The 16,588-nt window shown below is 39.5% G+C and overlaps 1 protein-coding gene across 1 annotated transcript; it reads left to right on the forward strand.

Moving 5' to 3' along the window:
* Nucleotides 1-1,439: 1,439 nt before the first annotated feature.
* On the forward strand, nt 1,440-13,278 carry SERPINB11 (serpin peptidase inhibitor, clade B (ovalbumin), member 11). Its single transcript, XM_006892734.1, has 7 exons — nt 1,440-1,607; nt 3,121-3,180; nt 4,390-4,518; nt 6,020-6,137; nt 9,223-9,365; nt 11,399-11,554; nt 12,874-13,278. Exons 1-7 carry the CDS (start codon nt 1,440-1,442, stop codon nt 13,276-13,278), a joined length of 1,179 nt encoding a protein of 392 aa, XP_006892796.1.
* Nucleotides 13,279-16,588: the final 3,310 nt, after the last annotated feature.

The raw sequence follows: 16,588 nt of genomic DNA on the forward strand, positions 1-16,588 counted from the left end.
TGGTTTGGATCAGGTGCACTTTTGTCTTTGAACTCATGTCATCTGCATTGACATCATGATTAGGATTCAGTTTTGAGAGCTTTAGTCATTATAATTTTTGATGCTATTCAGTGTCATTGAGTAGTGACCGTATAGACAACAGATGGGAACCCTACCTTCTCCTGTGCCATCATCATTATTTCAGACATATTTGAGCCCACTGCAGCAGTCGTTGCGCCAGTCCATCTGGTTGAGTGTCTTCTTCCCTTTTGCTGACCCTCTCTACCTTCCCAAGCATGATGGCCTCTCTAAGGAAGAGCCTCGCCTAACAAGGTGCCCAAAGTATAAGAGACAAAGTTTTGCCATTTTTGCCTACAAGGAGCACTCCAGTTGTGCTTCCTCCAAGACATATCTCTGTTCTTTTGACAGTCCATGGGATATTAAACACTCTAATCCAACACTACAACACAGAGGTGTCCATTCTACTTCTGTCATCCTTATTCGCTGCCCATCATCTTATTATGACGGGACATTTTTGTTTTGCTCTCTACTTTCAAATGTGATCCTGACTCATGTTGACCCATGCAAAATGGAATGAAACATTGCCTGGTCTTGAGCCATCCCCAGGTTCGTTTCAGACATGCTAATTATGGTTTTAGATTTAGAAGTATATCGCCAAGTATTTCTTCCTAATCTGCCTTTGTTTCTAAGCTCTGTTGAAACTTGTTTAGCAGCATATCACACAGGACACCACTGACAGACTGGTGGTGGCTGCACATTAGGTGTGTTGACTGGAGATCAAATCCGTGCTTGATTGTACATGGAAGGTGAGAATGCCAACATTAAACAAGCAATACCATCAAAGCAGCTACTACTCGATGGCCTTACCTTACTTTGATGGAAAAGTAGAGTGAATCAAGTTTCATGAAGGAAATAAAAATGTACAGATACTTTTGTGCAAATTTTGCTTTGTTTATGATCAACTTGTTTGTGTAAGACTGACGGGTGGGGTTGCTATTCTGTGAGGCTGGGATATTGAGGCGTCTAGTGAGAAAATACCTGGTCTGGTGGAGCTCCTCTATGTCAGTATCTTTCTATACAAATTCCTGGATGGGGAGGGCCTTGAAGAATCCAAACCAAACACACAGACTTCCAATCCCTTCTGCTCTGATGCTCTGGAACAACTACGGATCATTCCTGAATATGCGTGAATAATGATGAGGTAACTGTGAACGAATGGTTTGAAAGAATAGTGAAGTTTTTACTCATTTGACACTAACGCTTCTGTGAATTCTCCCCTCCAGCATTCATTCATTCCTCAGAAATACTTTCAAAGGCACATGATTCTGCTTATGTGCTCAGACACATTCATAAGTACCTGAATGTGAGATATTGTTTTATACTAATGATATACTGAGCTTGTTTTTCCTTCTGTTCTCAGGCAGCCTTTGTCATAAGCAATGGATTCCCTCAGTACAGCCAACATTGAATTTTGCCTTGATGTGTTCAAAGAGCTGAACAATGACAGCATGGGAGAGAACATCTTCTTTTCCCCTCTGAGTCTGATTTATGCCCTAAGTATGATCCTCCTTGGTGCCCAAGGAAACAGTGCAGAGCAGATTGAAAAGGTACAGAACACAACAAAGAGTTCCACATACTTGCAACTCTTGCATGTGTCCCCTATGCATCAGTGGAATCACTTGCATCTTTTTAATCAAGAAAACAACCCACTGTGAAAGACAATGCAGGCATCCTGTGTTGGTATTGGGGATCTAATTCCAGATTACTGCAGCAAAGTAAATAACGCAAAAGTGACTCATAAAACTTTCTGGTTTCCCAGTTGCTATGAATATTGTCAACAGTACACTGTAGTCTATCAAGTGGGCAATAACAGTGTGAAAAGCTGCTTAATATTGTGGGAATGGCAAAAAATATGACAGAGACACCCATATAGTGAGCACATGCAGTTAGAAAAATGGTGCCGATGAAGGGTTGCTCAGGGCAGGATAACCATAATTCTTCAGCTTCTATCAACCACAAGCGGCAATAGAGCAAATTGGGTGAAAGCATATGAGTTCATCTTAATCCTTAACACTGGAGGATGCCTCAATGAAGGCAACGACATAGTCTCTTACCTGCTGTCGGTAGCTCCAGAAACAAGTCTCTGCAGTTTGCCTTCGAAGTGCCTCCTGTCATGATTTCAGTATGGTAGAGAAGACACAGGTGGCTCCAATTTTGCCCTCTGCAGTTAAATCTATAACACATGATGTTGTATATTTGTAGGCTATTTTACAAGTCATCAATTTTTTTGTTTTCTAAATATTCACTATTCCATTTGACCTTTATAACAACTTTGCATGTTAGGTAGGGGTTGTTCACCCTATTTCATAGATGGGAAAACTGAGACTCAGAGAGGAAGGTTTCAGCTTGCATAAATTTCTGTCTTCTGATTTTTCCATTACATGTATTTCACAATACTACAGAAAACCAAGAAAATTTCTAAACATTTTTTATAACTAGAAATCTTATAATTTATGCCTTTTATTTCTTTGTATTTCAATATATTTTAATTTGTTTTCCTGCATTTGAAATAGATGTTGTGCTGGGAAGCCATCTAATATATACATGGCCCTGCTTAGGTCTGTCCTGAGGACATTTGGGGCCATGTCCTCGAGTCTGACAGACAACGGCCTTGGATAGCAGTTATAATGTCTCTTGACCTCAGCATCTTTACTACAAAATGGGATAACCATGTCTACTCAATGTTACTGGAAGATATAAATAATACAAGACATGTAAATACTTAGTGTAGGCTTTGCAATATTAAATGTAAGCTATTACTGAAAAGAAGTCTGTGTAGCAGAATGGACTGCGTTGGGGAGCTAACCAAAATGTCAGTGGATCAAACCCACTGGCCTCTCTGTGGGAGAAAGATGAGACAGTCTCCAGTCATGAATAAACAGTGTGGGACAGTTATGCTGTCTAGATAGAGTCATGTTGAGTCAAAACTCACTTGATGGTAGATGGTAGCTGTTACTATTGGCTTTGAACTAGAATGGAAAAACAGAGATGTGTAACTTCACTTTCATTGACTGGACATCACTCTTGATGCCAACTGATCTCTCTTTTTTGTTTTTCTAGGTGCTTCACTTGAATCGCATTGTAGAATCATTAAACCCAGAATTTAAGGACACATGTAAGGTATGGTAATAGCCCATCTCAGCTGATGAGTGACCTTTGTCAGGGGTATAATGGAGTTTCCTAAATACAGCCTTCAGTTTACTGTCTCTGTAAACCCTCTGGAGGATCAGCTATGTGTTAGTTTCCACTCCACATCACACAACAACAACTTGGGTTGTAAAAGAGATAGGGTTATCTCATTTAGTCTCTTTCAAGCTTCCTGATAATCATATCAGTCTACAGAGTTTAATGGAACGACAATTGTAAAGTCCTCCACATTTTGTTGCCTTATGTATTTTTACCCTTTTCAAACTTTTCTGTTCTTTTATGACCTATGTCCCATGTTGACTTGACTATTCGCATCTATGCAGTTAGATTTTATCAGTACAATGAGGAGGTGGAGCCAGAATCCTCATGCTTCCCCATGCAATTATGTACCGGAAAACAAGGCCTGATGGCCTCAACGAAGCTTCACTATTCTTGCCTCCAGGAGAACTCTGCCTGCACTTTCTCCAAGACACATCTGTTTGCTCTTTTGGCAGTCCATGGAATATTCAGTACTGTCCTCCAACACCACAAATCAAGCACGTTAATTCTTCTGTCATCCTTATTCATTGTCTGCCTCTCAAATACATAGCAAGTAACTGAAAACACCATGGCCTGAATGAGTGGTGCTTTTGTCATCAAGCTGACATTATTGCTCCTCAGTAATCTGGAGAGGTGCTGGGCAGTGGACTTTCCTAGTGCAGTACATCTCCTGATCCCATGACCGAGGGGGCTGACTGTGGATTCTTTATGTCAATATGTCTTTGAATTAAACTGTTAGCATTAACAAGTCTTTAACAACAATCGACAATTCCACACACGGGATAAAACCAGAAGTCATGATGATGATTCTGCTGGGCTAGAGAAGGAAAGTGTTCAGCTTCCTGTTTCTTAGTGCTTGCTGCCCCTTGATCCAGAGGTGAATGAATACCTTGTTCTCTCGATATAATTTTCTCATTACTAGCAGGCATGGCATTCGCTTCCTAGACAGCATGCTTCTGGTAACTCTGTGAACTTTGATAAATGGTGATGATTGTGGAAGGGCTTCAGGACTTTTGTTCATGTGGCTGCTATGAGTTGTTCTCGACTCGACGGCAATCAACAACACACAACACCAATTACTCACCAGCGACAAGAAATCAAGCAACCTAATAATATACTTTCCTTTGTTTGTTGAAGCTTCAGTGCAGTGGAGCTGGAAGAATTCATTCAGAGTTGGAAGCCATATTCTCTCAAATCCATCAGCCAGACTCTAACTATACCCTCAGCATTGCCAATAGACTCTTTGGGACAAATGTGAGGACATTCCATCAGGTAAGCCCATCTGGCCTGGTAGCCAGTAGTTTTCTTTGCATCCTCTGAATTTCATACCACAAAATCAGCAAAGAATGGAAATAACCATCTAGCATTCATCTTTGAGCACATGAATTTGAACTTAGAGTCTCAATGAAGTAATTTGGCTAACTTCCATTTAAAATTGTGAGGTGTCATATCAAAATGTGCTCTTACAAAATCTCTGAAGTTGACCAAGAACTAACATGAGAGATGAAGTACAAAATAAAGCAGGTAAGAATCTTTCCTTATGAACCAGAGCCAAATGAAAAGAGTTTTCTCATCTCTTCTTAAATGTCTTCAATGGATAATATGTCAGAGATGAACAAAAATAGAGATATTAAGATGCTTTTGTTCACACTTTATAGGAAGTTGAAGAAATGACAATCCTCTCTACCAGGTTTTATTGTTTTAGGACTTCTGTTTATGGTGACCACTGGGTGGTCATATGGTGTAGGGAAAGAGTTACGTCCATCTCTTACTTCTTTGTAATGCCTCTGGCTATAATTTGTGCTTTTCTAGTAACTTTCTGTTAGTCCTCAGCGAATAAAATGACTTAATATCTTTGTTTTTTCTTTTCTTGTCTATAACATGATAGTAATTTTTTTAGAAACATTTTTCTTTATTTTTTTTCATTTTCTAAATTGTTCTTCATGAGAAAATACTATACTGTTTACTCAGTTTCAATGTGTTCTCTTTTCCATGTGGTCCTGGGATTGACGATCTATCAATCACATTTCTTTTTTCTTTTTTTTTAAATTCCATAAAATCTTACAATTTGGGTTTTTAAAAAATTTTATTAATTTTAATGAACATTTACAGAGATTGTGGATTTCCATTCACTCATTGTTGCACTTTTCTCCCTGCCCACCCCTCCCCCCAGTTTGCTCTTCTCTTTAAAAAGTGAAATTCCTTCATTGGCATACAATCTCCCCTCCCCAGTACACTCAACTATGCAACCTTCATTTCTGATTATCTGTTTTGAAAAGGAGAGCGGGGACAGGGTGAAATAGAATGCAGTTCACCTCAATTCATTGCTTTGCTTTGAATTTCTTAAGAACTAAGAAAGGCAATGATATGGCTGAAGTAATACTCAAGCTTTTTTTAGCATTTCTCATAGAAAACATTATTTTTGTCAAAGGTATTTGTTACGTTAAGATTATATGCAGATGCATTCTGCTTCTTTCATGGTTTTCTTTTAATTGAGTACCACTTTAGAAATAAGTAAAGCAGAAGACTTTTGTTCTCCTTACACTATGTTTGTGTTAGGATCAGGTGGCACAGTGGTTAAATACTTGGCTATTACCCTAAAGTTTAACAGTGTGAAACCACCAACTGACCCACAATGAGGCAGTCTTATCCCATAAAGATTTAAAGTCTTGGAAATACTGTGAAACAGTTCTATTCCACCTTGGAGTAAGTTGGAATTAACAGATTTGGTTTCATTTTGGTTATCTTTGTGTTATTTTCTTTTCTTTTACAGATATATTTAAATAGTTCTGAGAAACTGTATGGGGCTCAACTGCAAACTGTGGATTTTGAGCATTCTCCTGAAGAAACAAGGAAAACTATTAATGCTTGGGTTGAAAGTAAAACCAATGGTAAGGACAAGCCCCACACCCACAATGGTGTCTCTATACTTTATCTGTGCTGTGTTCGTTAATGCCTTAGGTAAATGCTAGCCAGGAAACTGGATGAAGTCCAACACAGGCAGATCAACAATTAACGGAATAGAAGAATACTTTTTGGAATTGTTTAGTTGGAAAAATAGTGGTTCTAAAGAATAACCTGATGAACAAAAAACATCTTTATAAATCTTGTGAAAGTAATTTGTAATTATGAACTTAACTTCTATTTATTTAAGACCGCCTTAGTTTCTTTCAATTACATTTCATATTTCTCTAGGTTGGAGTCTTGCACACCTTTGCTAATTGTTTCCAAGTATTCGCTGAATTTGAGCTGCTATTATTTAAAATGTCATTTGTTTATGGCATGCAACTGTATATTACTTTTGTATGCTCACACTGCTGGATTCACTCTGTATTTCTCATGTAGCCTGAGGTTAGACTTCTATCCACACAATCATCTTCATTCTTAATCTTTTTTACTTCCTCCTGTGCTTCTTTTTAGGTCTCTATTGGTCTAGAAAGTTTCCTTTCATCATTTTTTTCCTCACCTTTGTAGACTATTTGTTGAAGAACCCCTCCCCCCCACATTTGTCCTACTGTTTTTTTCTGATCAGAACAGTCTTATTGACTATTATTGTGTGCAGTCTTATTGGAACCAACTCAAAGCTCACCCTTCAGAGGCAGTACATCTCATAGGAGGAGATTACTCATCCTTCTCCCTTGAATAAGCTGGTGGATTTGAACTATATGCCCTTGGGATTGCAGCACAGCTTTTTTACTACTAGGCAATCAGAAATCTTGTTGACTAGGACCTTCAATTGTTGTTGTTAGGTGTCATCAAATTGACTTAGACCCATAGACACTCTTTGAGCAAGACAGCTGAACTTGACCCTATTTTGTGACATACTGATCATCTCTGACATTCTCAAGCCCATTTTTGTATTCAGCGTGTTGAGCAATGTTGAGTGGGAACATGAAAATCCTTGGGTCTTATTTTTGAACTTAGGGAAAAAGCTTTACATAAATAAAGAACTCATAGTTAGCTAAAGTTTGTCTCAGGTAATTTTTAGAAATATATTATTTTTATTTCTTTCTAAAACATATTATTTTTAAAGACATTTCCCTATATTTCTAATTTACCAAGAACTCTGACATAACTAATTACCATTTATTGAAACTTTTTCTGTATCCAATGGCCTAAGGATGACAGAAGAATTTATGCCTTTGAGTTGTGATGTTAGAAAAAAAATGCTGAATATCTCATGGACTGCCAGAAGGACAAACAAATGTGTTTTGGAGAATGTGCATCTAGGGGGGTACATCTTGGAGTCAAGGAGAGTGAAACTTCATCTCAGATATTTTGGGAATGTTGTTAGGAGGGTCTGAAAGGACATCATGCATGAAAGAGTGGAGGGTCGATAAAGGAGGGGAAGATCTTCAATGAGACAGACTGATAGGGCGATTGTAATGATGAACTCGAGTATGTCAGAGATGGTCAGGATGGTTCAAGATGGTCAGGATTCAGATTCATTGCTCATAGGGTTGGCATGAGTTGTGGTAGACCTGAAGACACTTAATAATAACCTAAAAGATCAATCTTCTTAGACATCTTTTTAAAAATTATACTAGTTTATTTACAAAATTTGAATACATTGTTTTTCACACCAGAGTCTTCTAATTTCCCTCTCAACCCATCAAACTGTACAACCCCATGATTAATTCCCACATCCTGCACATTCTCATCCCTCTGCTTCTACCCTCCCCCACTCATTCTACAATAATGGTTTTATACAATATTTGTTCTTGTGGGACTGAGTTAATTCATTCAGCATAATGCTCTCCAGTCCCTCCAAAGTTAGGTAATAATTTACAAAATCATTGCTCCTATGTGCTGCATAGTATTCCATTGTGTGAATGGACCATAATTTCTCAATCCATTTGATTGTGGTTGGACATTTGGGCTGTTTTCATGTTCCTGTGATGGCAAATAACACTACTATGAACATTGGTGTACAAGTCTCCAGTTGAATCTCAGTTCTCATTTTTTTTGGGGGTATATTCCAAGCAATGGAATAGCTGGCTCATTTGGAATTTCTATGTTCAGCTTTTTGAGGAAGCACCAGACTGCCTTCCAGAGTGGTTGTCCCATTTTACAATCCAATTAACAATGTATAAGAGTTCCTATCTTTCCACGTCCTCCCCAACATTTAGGACTTGCTGTCATGTTAAACTTGCCACTATTACTGGAGTGAGATGGTATCTCATTGATTTGCATCTCTCTTATTGCCAGTGATTTAGAGCATTTCTTCAAATGTCTGTTGTCCATTTGAATAACTTCCTCTGTGAAAATTCTTTCCACGTCTTTTGCCCATTTTGTAATTGTGTTATCAGTGTTTTTTTTTTGTTTGTTTTTTTGTTTTATTTTGTTTTGTGGAGGCCCAGGAGTATTCTGTAAACTTTTGTTATGAGACAAGTCTCTTTTTATCTCAGGGTTTCTCTTCTATCTTCTCTCCTTCCCAGGTGATTTGTTGAAAAAAGCAAATACTTGTCCTGCTGTGTTTTTTCCTGATCAGAAATAGCTAAATGTTCCTTATTCTTTGAGACAAATCTAATTTGGCAATGACAAACTCTATTGCCAGAAGATGAAGCTCTCTGGGCATTCCAAAATTCTAACCAGCTTTTAGAAAGCAGTGCAATTTCTGAAATTAGCAATATGGGATCAAGCTGATAACAGCAACTCCAAATATTAGGAAGCAATGTCAGAGTTGAGAAGTTTGTACTATGTGGGGAAGAACAACTCAGAGAAGGAGAGTGAGAATAAACGCACAATTCTAAGAATATAGTCAATTTCATTGAGTTGCACATGTCAAAACTTTTAAATCTGTATCTGTTCTGCTGTGAATAGGTCAACACTATCAAGACAGATACAATTTTAAAATAAGAAAGCAATTGCCCCATATGTCTTATGACTATTTTCAACTCTTTGTTGTCAGTAAGTTGAAATAGAAATAAAATGACCTTATTCTTGGTTTTTGTTTCCTTCTATCCCTCAAACAAGGAAAAGTTGTGAACCTCTTTGAAAAGGGAACAATTGAATCTTCCTCTGTATTGGTCTTGGTGAATGCCATATATTTCAAAGGACAATGGCAAAATAAATTTAATGAAGGAGAAACGACTAAAACCTCCTTTCAGCTAAGTGAGGTAAGGATCTCATTTTCTGATTGATGGCACGCTTTGAAGAAGACAATGTTTCACTAAAGAACAATTTAGAAAGTTTTAGAGAAAGGACGAGCTAGTCTGGGTTTCAATAAACCAAAACCAAATGGAATGCCATTGAGTTGATGTGCACTCATAATGACTCATATGTTATAGAGTAAAAACACTCCAGAGGGTTTCCTCGTCTTAATAATTTAATTTCCTTCTCTCTCATGACCATAATTTTTACTGAAGCAATACCCACAATGTAATCATGTTTTCCCTACTCCTTCACCATAATTATCGTTTTCCATTAATTGCTACTTCCTGTTTTCACGCCTTCATCCCTGTGCAAATGTTACTCTTTTATGGTTACCTTATAATGTTACCTTATATGGTTGGCCATTCTAAAGAGTGTATGTCTCTCTGATATTACTGTTTACCCTACAGATCTACTTAGTGTTTGCCTGAGCCATTAGAGTGGAGTTTTGTTCTAAGTTAGCCCTGGTGACCTAGTGGTAATGAATTGTGATGCCAACCCAATGGCATGTGGTTTGAACCCACCACCATGGGAAGATGGGCTGTCTCCTCCTGTGCAATTTCCTGCCTCTGAAAACCCACTGGAGGATCAGTTAGGAGTCAGTTCTGACTTGACAGGACAGAATAACAACAGCGATTATGACTGAGGTTGAAAGAGAATCTTGGAGGTTCCACCAATCTCCCTTAGATCAGTAAACCTCATTTTCATTTTTTGTCTTTTATAAGTTTTCACTTTTTTTCTATGAAGTAATTTATTCTTAAGAAGACCTAATGGGAGTCCCTCGATACAGGGGCTCACTGGCAGAGGAGATAAACATTTCACTATGAAATGTTTATGAAATCTATGGGTAACTTATGGTTATCCAACTTACAGACAATTCCTTTTAATGTTATGCATGAAAATTTGCCCCCATTTATTGAAGCAATCTCTACTTGTAACAAGTTCTGCATCACGATCATCTTCATTTACTGCGAGCATAGCTTTTAAATCACTGAAGAGGCTCCCAGCTTTTTTTCCCTTTTACTAAAGTAAGACTAAGTAAGAATCATTTATACTTGTTCTGACTCACCTAAAAATTCTACTCAAAGCCACTCTAGGATGCATCTCCTTCATAACCGTAGGCCTTCTTGCATTTTGCCATTAATTTTTCTGGCAGTAAAGCAAAATCATCTCTAGTATTTTATCCTACAATATCTATAAATGGATAAAAAAATTCTTTTCTATGCTGTCATTTTTCCACGTATCTCATTTTAGCTAGAAACTCTGCCTTTGATTTTGAGACGCGCAGGTCATTTATGTGAATTAGAACTAGTCAGCCTTGAGTGATGACTTACTTTTTTGTTTGTTTGTTTTTAATCATTTTAATGAGCATTTACAGAGATTTTGGATTTCCATTTATTCATTGCTGCACTTCTCTCCCTGCCCATCCCTCCCCCCCACCATGACTTACTTTTAAAACAAAAAAGTTTATAAACGTCACACAAAGGAAATCCTAAAGGATGCACTCAGTGGTTTTAAATTTACCCACCGTGTAGTGTATTATGTGTTGTGCTTTTAACTCGATGTCATCGTTTCAAATCTAACAGCTACTCCGTGGAAGAAAGAGGTGCAGTTTCTTCACATAAAGATTTGAGCCTTGGAAACCCAGTGGAGAATTTCTATGTGAGGAATTGAGCTTATGGTAGTAATTTTAGAGTGGTAAAGAGTTCTAGTAAAATAGTGGGTTAAATGCTGGCTTGCTCACCCAGAGGTCTCAATTAGAAACCATTAGCAGCTCAAAGGAAGAAAGATGTCATCTACTCCCATGTGGAATCACAGCCCTGGGAGGCCAAGGGCAGCTCTGCTCTGTCCAGGAGGGTTTCTCTGGTGGGAATTGATGTGATGGCAGTGGACTAGGTCCTAAGTGCTAATGTAGATATCCTTTTTATGTTATTTATAGGTACATCTCTATTGTACCATCTAATCCCAACTTCTTTTTTTTTTCTTCTTCTTTTGATAGGGTGAGAGTGTGATTGTGGAAATGATGTATCAAAGTGGGGTATTTAGACTGGCCTCCATCACGCAGCCACAGATTCAGATCCTCGAGCTACCTTATATCAACAACCAACTTAGCATGCTTATTCTGCTCCCAGTAGGCACAACTAAGCTAGAACAGGTAAGGTGACAAGGCCACTCCCAGCCAGTGGGATGGCCCTCGCTACCAAGCTGGGGCCCTGAGCACGCTGTCCAGCTCTGATTCACCCACATGTGGCATAGCTGTGTGGCCCTGGAGGCTGTGGAGGGAGTTGGTGAGAGGGACACTCGATCTTTGCCCTCAAGGGCAGCGCTATTAGAGAGAACAAGGCCATTATTGTGGAAAGAGAAAGACACAAGGAAGCAAACACGCCGTCCTGTGCAAAGTTAGGAGCATATGCGTATATAGGCAGTTTGTAGGTGCAAACACACCCACATATTGTTGGACATCTGGCATTTGGAAGTCATCTTCCTATAGACCCATGATTTCTGCACAGTTGGACTCCCTGTCCACAAAGTTCTGATGAGCCTGCTTGCTTTCAAGATTAATATTTCAGATCCAGTGGTCACATGATTTTATGACATGTTAGCCTTTATAGCATTCACTTTTGTGGGAGACAGGTCAGCACTTGAGAGGAGGTGTGGTGACAAAGGTTTTCCTTAATGTCTTCTTCCTGGCTATGATGATTTATGGTTTTATTTAACGTCTTTTACCTAGCTGTAGCAGGTTAGGGTTTCATTTAACGTCCTCTTCTTGGCTGTAGTGTCTTCTGGAATAGAGGTAAAGGGTTGTTGTTGTTACATGCCATCAAGTTGAGTATGACTCATAATAATCCTCTGAACAATAGATGTGAGCCCTGTCTTAACCTGTGCTATCCTTGACACCTTTGAGTCCATTGCCAAAGACACTGTATCAGTCTATCTCATCGAGCGTCTTCTTTACCTTTTCAAGCATGAATCTCTTTTCAAGGAAAAGCATCTCTTAAAAATATGTCCAAAAATATGTGCAATCTTTGTCTCCAAGGAGTGCTCTGCCTGCACCTTCTCCTCGATGTATCTGTTTGGATTTTTTGACAGTCCATGGGATATTCAGTCCTCTTCTCTAACACCACAACTCAAATGCATCAAATGCGTCTCCTCTAATCCTTACTCATGGTTCAGCTCTCAGATGAATCGCTGGTGACTGGAAAGATTGTGGCTTGAATCAGGCAGATCTTAGTCTTTAAACTGACATGAAAATCCTTTGAACAATTCACAGGTGAGGGGTAGACAGTAGAAAAGAGACATTGTGAACTAATGAAAGTTTTCCTTTTCAGCTAGGTAGGACTTCAGCACATTTTAAAAGCAAAAAGAAAGGGATGGGGCAGAACCCTTCATGCTGAGAATTATCACAGCGATCAGCGTCTACTAGGGAGGCCCGAGCATCTGATTTGTCTGGACTCACTTTTCTTTGTCTCTTAGATAGAAAATCAGTTGAATGTGAAGACGTTCCAGGAGTGGACCAGCTCTTTCATTCTGGTGGAAAGAGAAGTAGAAGTGCATATCCCCCGATTCAAACTGGAGATAAAGTATGATCTGAATTCCCTGTTGAAATCTCTAGGGATAGTAGATGTCTTTGACCAGAACAAAGCTGATCTTTCTGGAATGTCATCGCCTAGGGGCCTGTATTTATCAAAGGTCGTCCACAAGTCCTATGTGGATGTCAATGAGGAGGGCACTGAGGCTGCAGCTGCCACTAGAGATATCATTGCGGTAAAAAGGTTCCCAAACCGAGCAAAGTTCATAGCCAACCATCCCTTCCTGTTCTTCATACGGCACATTCGCACCAACAACATTCTCTTCTGTGGCAAGCTCGCCTCTCCATAAACAAAGAGGGTTGGCTAAGGCTCGAAAATACAGAGGAGGCACAGGGACAACAGATCCAAACAAGTTCACTCTCATGGGAACCTCGTTATACAGGAACTCAGTTTGTTCATATGAAAAATGGGTTTAGGGTTTCTCCTTAGTCTCTAGATTGATGAACTTGAGGGTCTTGTCATCCATGGAAGAAAGGTACATTCACTCAAAAGGCTTTTCTGATTTCCCTCCCTCCCCAACCCATCAAATTGTACAACCCCATGATTAATCCCCCATCCTGAAAAACATTGTATTCAAATTTTGTAAATATACTAGAATAAGAATAATAATGATAATAAAAGGCTTTTCTGGCTCTCTTTTATTTGGAATCTCATCTGAGAGCTCTCTGGGTGACATGAACAAAGTAACATGTTTAAAGGGTGAGATTTTCTTGACTCCTCTGTGCCTGTGAGACCTTGAATAAGTGACCAGTCCACCCTCAGAAAACCAGTTTGAAAGTTTCAACTTCCGCTGGATTTCACAAGAAAGATTGTTTGGTTTGCATATGTAAAGAAAACATTATAAATTTTACTTCAATATTCCGAACTGACTAAGGAATTTTATGCTTTATTATACTTTTTTATAAGGCTTGGAATGTGTGTTAATGACTTATAAAATGAGACTGAATAGTAAGAGTTGAGTTGAGTATTTCAGGAGAACATTTGGCTAAATCTTTGTCAGGTCCTAAATTAAACAGTAAATTCCTTCTTTAAATGCAGTGAATAAAGGATAAGAACAGCGAAAGAAAGAAATCAGATTTTTATTTACAGAAAGCTCCCCTGTTTTCTACCTGTGAAGCATGACACACAATCAGATAATTGCAACCTCAGTACTCTCTGTTCTGTGTCCTGACATTTTATCCCTGACCTCTCAGAGCAGAGTGCAACAATAACAAATCCAAACCCAAACTCGCTGGGAGATGCCCCACGTTTCTCCCATGGATTTGAACCACTAACCTTTTAGTTAGGAGCCCCATGCATTACACCCTAGCTATTAGGGCTCCCTGAACTGAGAAGAAGAGCTCCATGGTCCTCTGTTCTCTAATAAATTGCATCACAGAAGAGGCAGCCAATGACCCCTTAGCTTTCTCATTAGCATAGTGTTAGATGAGGTTTACTATATTCATGTTGTTGTTAAGTGCCGTCGAATCACAGGTAACTCATAGGGACCCTATGAAGGAGAGTCCTCAAAGCTTGGGTGTCTTTCATCCTCTCTCCAGGTTCATAGGGTTTCCGGAGGCAAGCTATTACGGAAGTGGATGCCACTCCTCCTTCCAAGCTTGTTTTAATTGGGGAGCTCCACACCACGCTCTGTTTGCATTGGGTAACCAATCATTAATGCATTTGACACATCAGTGTCACAATGTTCAGCCTCACAGCAACCACAAGTAACTGCTGAGTGGCAACTTGTACACCAGAGCTATACGACCTAGAGGAATGTCTGAACAAAAACAATGAAAGACAGGCCCAAGGGCTGCAGATTAAAAGTCACCCACCTTTGTCTTGGTAGCATCACCTTCTGTCCACTGGTCCAGCTGATCTCTCTCTCTTTATGTTGATGTTATTGTTGTTAAGTGCTGTTGAGTTGCAGGCGACTCATAGTGACCCTATGAAGGAGAGTCCTCAACGCTTGGGTGTCTCTCATCCTCTCTCCAGGTTCATAGGGTTTCTGGAGGCAAGCTATTATGGAAGTGGATGCCACTCCTAAACTAAGATATTATCAAGTAGCGAGCAACAATCTCATATTGAAGTAGAACATTGAAGAGAACATGCATATGTTGCTGGCTGCCTTCTGATTGGCTTCCAGTGCATGCTAGCCATGCCCAACAGTACTTGACCTTGTGAGCTATAGGATCATCCCTATGATAACATGTAAACTTGCCTTGTGGAAGTGGCTGAAGCCTCGTTGCACAGATGTGCTTCAAATGATCACCTACCATGACCATTTGTCACACGGCAAAAAGCCACAAGGCCACAGGATAACCCAAGGTTAATGGCAAAGCTGATCTAATGATAATTTCAAATTTTCCAAGATTCATACTTCGTGCATTCCACGATCTCATTATTAACAGATTCTTGCAGCTGCTTCTCCTCATTTTGAGTCATGACACGTAAGCAGATCCTTCATTGGCTGAAAACATATCTCACTCTGTATCGTTAAGATAGAACTCTACTTTAATGAGGCAGCTCTTCCCCAGTTGTATTCCAAGTGTTTCTCAAGCTGAGGTTCTCCTCCCAGACCTCTGTTAGACAGTCTTCTAGTCATAGGACTTTCCTTGGTCAATTGTTTCAGAAGTGGGTGGCCAGTCCTGTTTCTTATTGTGTCTTAGTCTGGGAGCTCCACTGAAACCTGCAGGGCATGGGTGACCTTGCTGGGATTTGAACTTCCGATGGTACAGCTCTCAGCATCACAACGACTCTCAAGTCAGTACAGGATGGCAAACTGACAGACAAGTGGTAAAAACAATAGGAAGAGACAGCGAGAAACAATGAGTGATGTGGAAAATGTCAGATGGATCTCTTCGTGTCCAATTTTTCACCTTAAACATCCTGAAGAGATGCCACTCATAGACCAGTCAGTTTTTGTTGTTGTTCCTCTGTGCCGTCAAATTAGAACTGACCCATAGCTGACCCCCCAGCAGGTTTTCAGAGGCGGTAAATCACACAGGAGGAGACCGTCCATCTTCTTCCCGAAGGGCTGCTGGTGGATTTGAATTGTGCGCCTTTGCTCTGGCAGCTCAATTCTTGACCACTAAGCCAGGTATTTTCTATGGCAGCTGGCCTAGACAAGCTTCCAGGGTGGCACAAGTCAGCACTTTATGGGTCTACTAGCTGAAAGATCAGCACTTGGAATCCACCAGCACTCCACTTGAGAAAAATTAATTACATCTCCACATCAAGAAAACAAAACCCCTGACCACTGGACCAATGGGCAACATCTTGACAGTTGGTAAAGTGATAAAAATGGTCAAAGATTTATTTCCTCCCACTTGTATCCATAATCAAGACCTTTAGTATTAGAAGCCAGGAAATCAAAAGACATTATATTGTATTGTATTGTATTGTATTGTATTGTATTGTATTGTATTGTATTGTATTGAGAAAGTCTGTTGTTGGAGACCTCTCCAAAGTGCTGAAGAGCAACGATGTCAGTTTAAAGGCTAAGGTGTACCTTATTCAAGCCATGATCTTTTCAGTGACTTATTATGTGGCTTAAAGTTACACTATGAATAAAGATGATAGAAGAAGAATTGATGCCTTTGAGTTGTCGTGTTGGAGAA

This window comes from Elephantulus edwardii, unplaced genomic scaffold, assembly GCF_000299155.1.
Source record: "Elephantulus edwardii isolate Elephantulus edwardi_28Jun2011 unplaced genomic scaffold, EleEdw1.0 scaffold00118, whole genome shotgun sequence".
Lineage (NCBI taxonomy): Eukaryota > Metazoa > Chordata > Mammalia > Macroscelidea > Macroscelididae > Elephantulus > Elephantulus edwardii.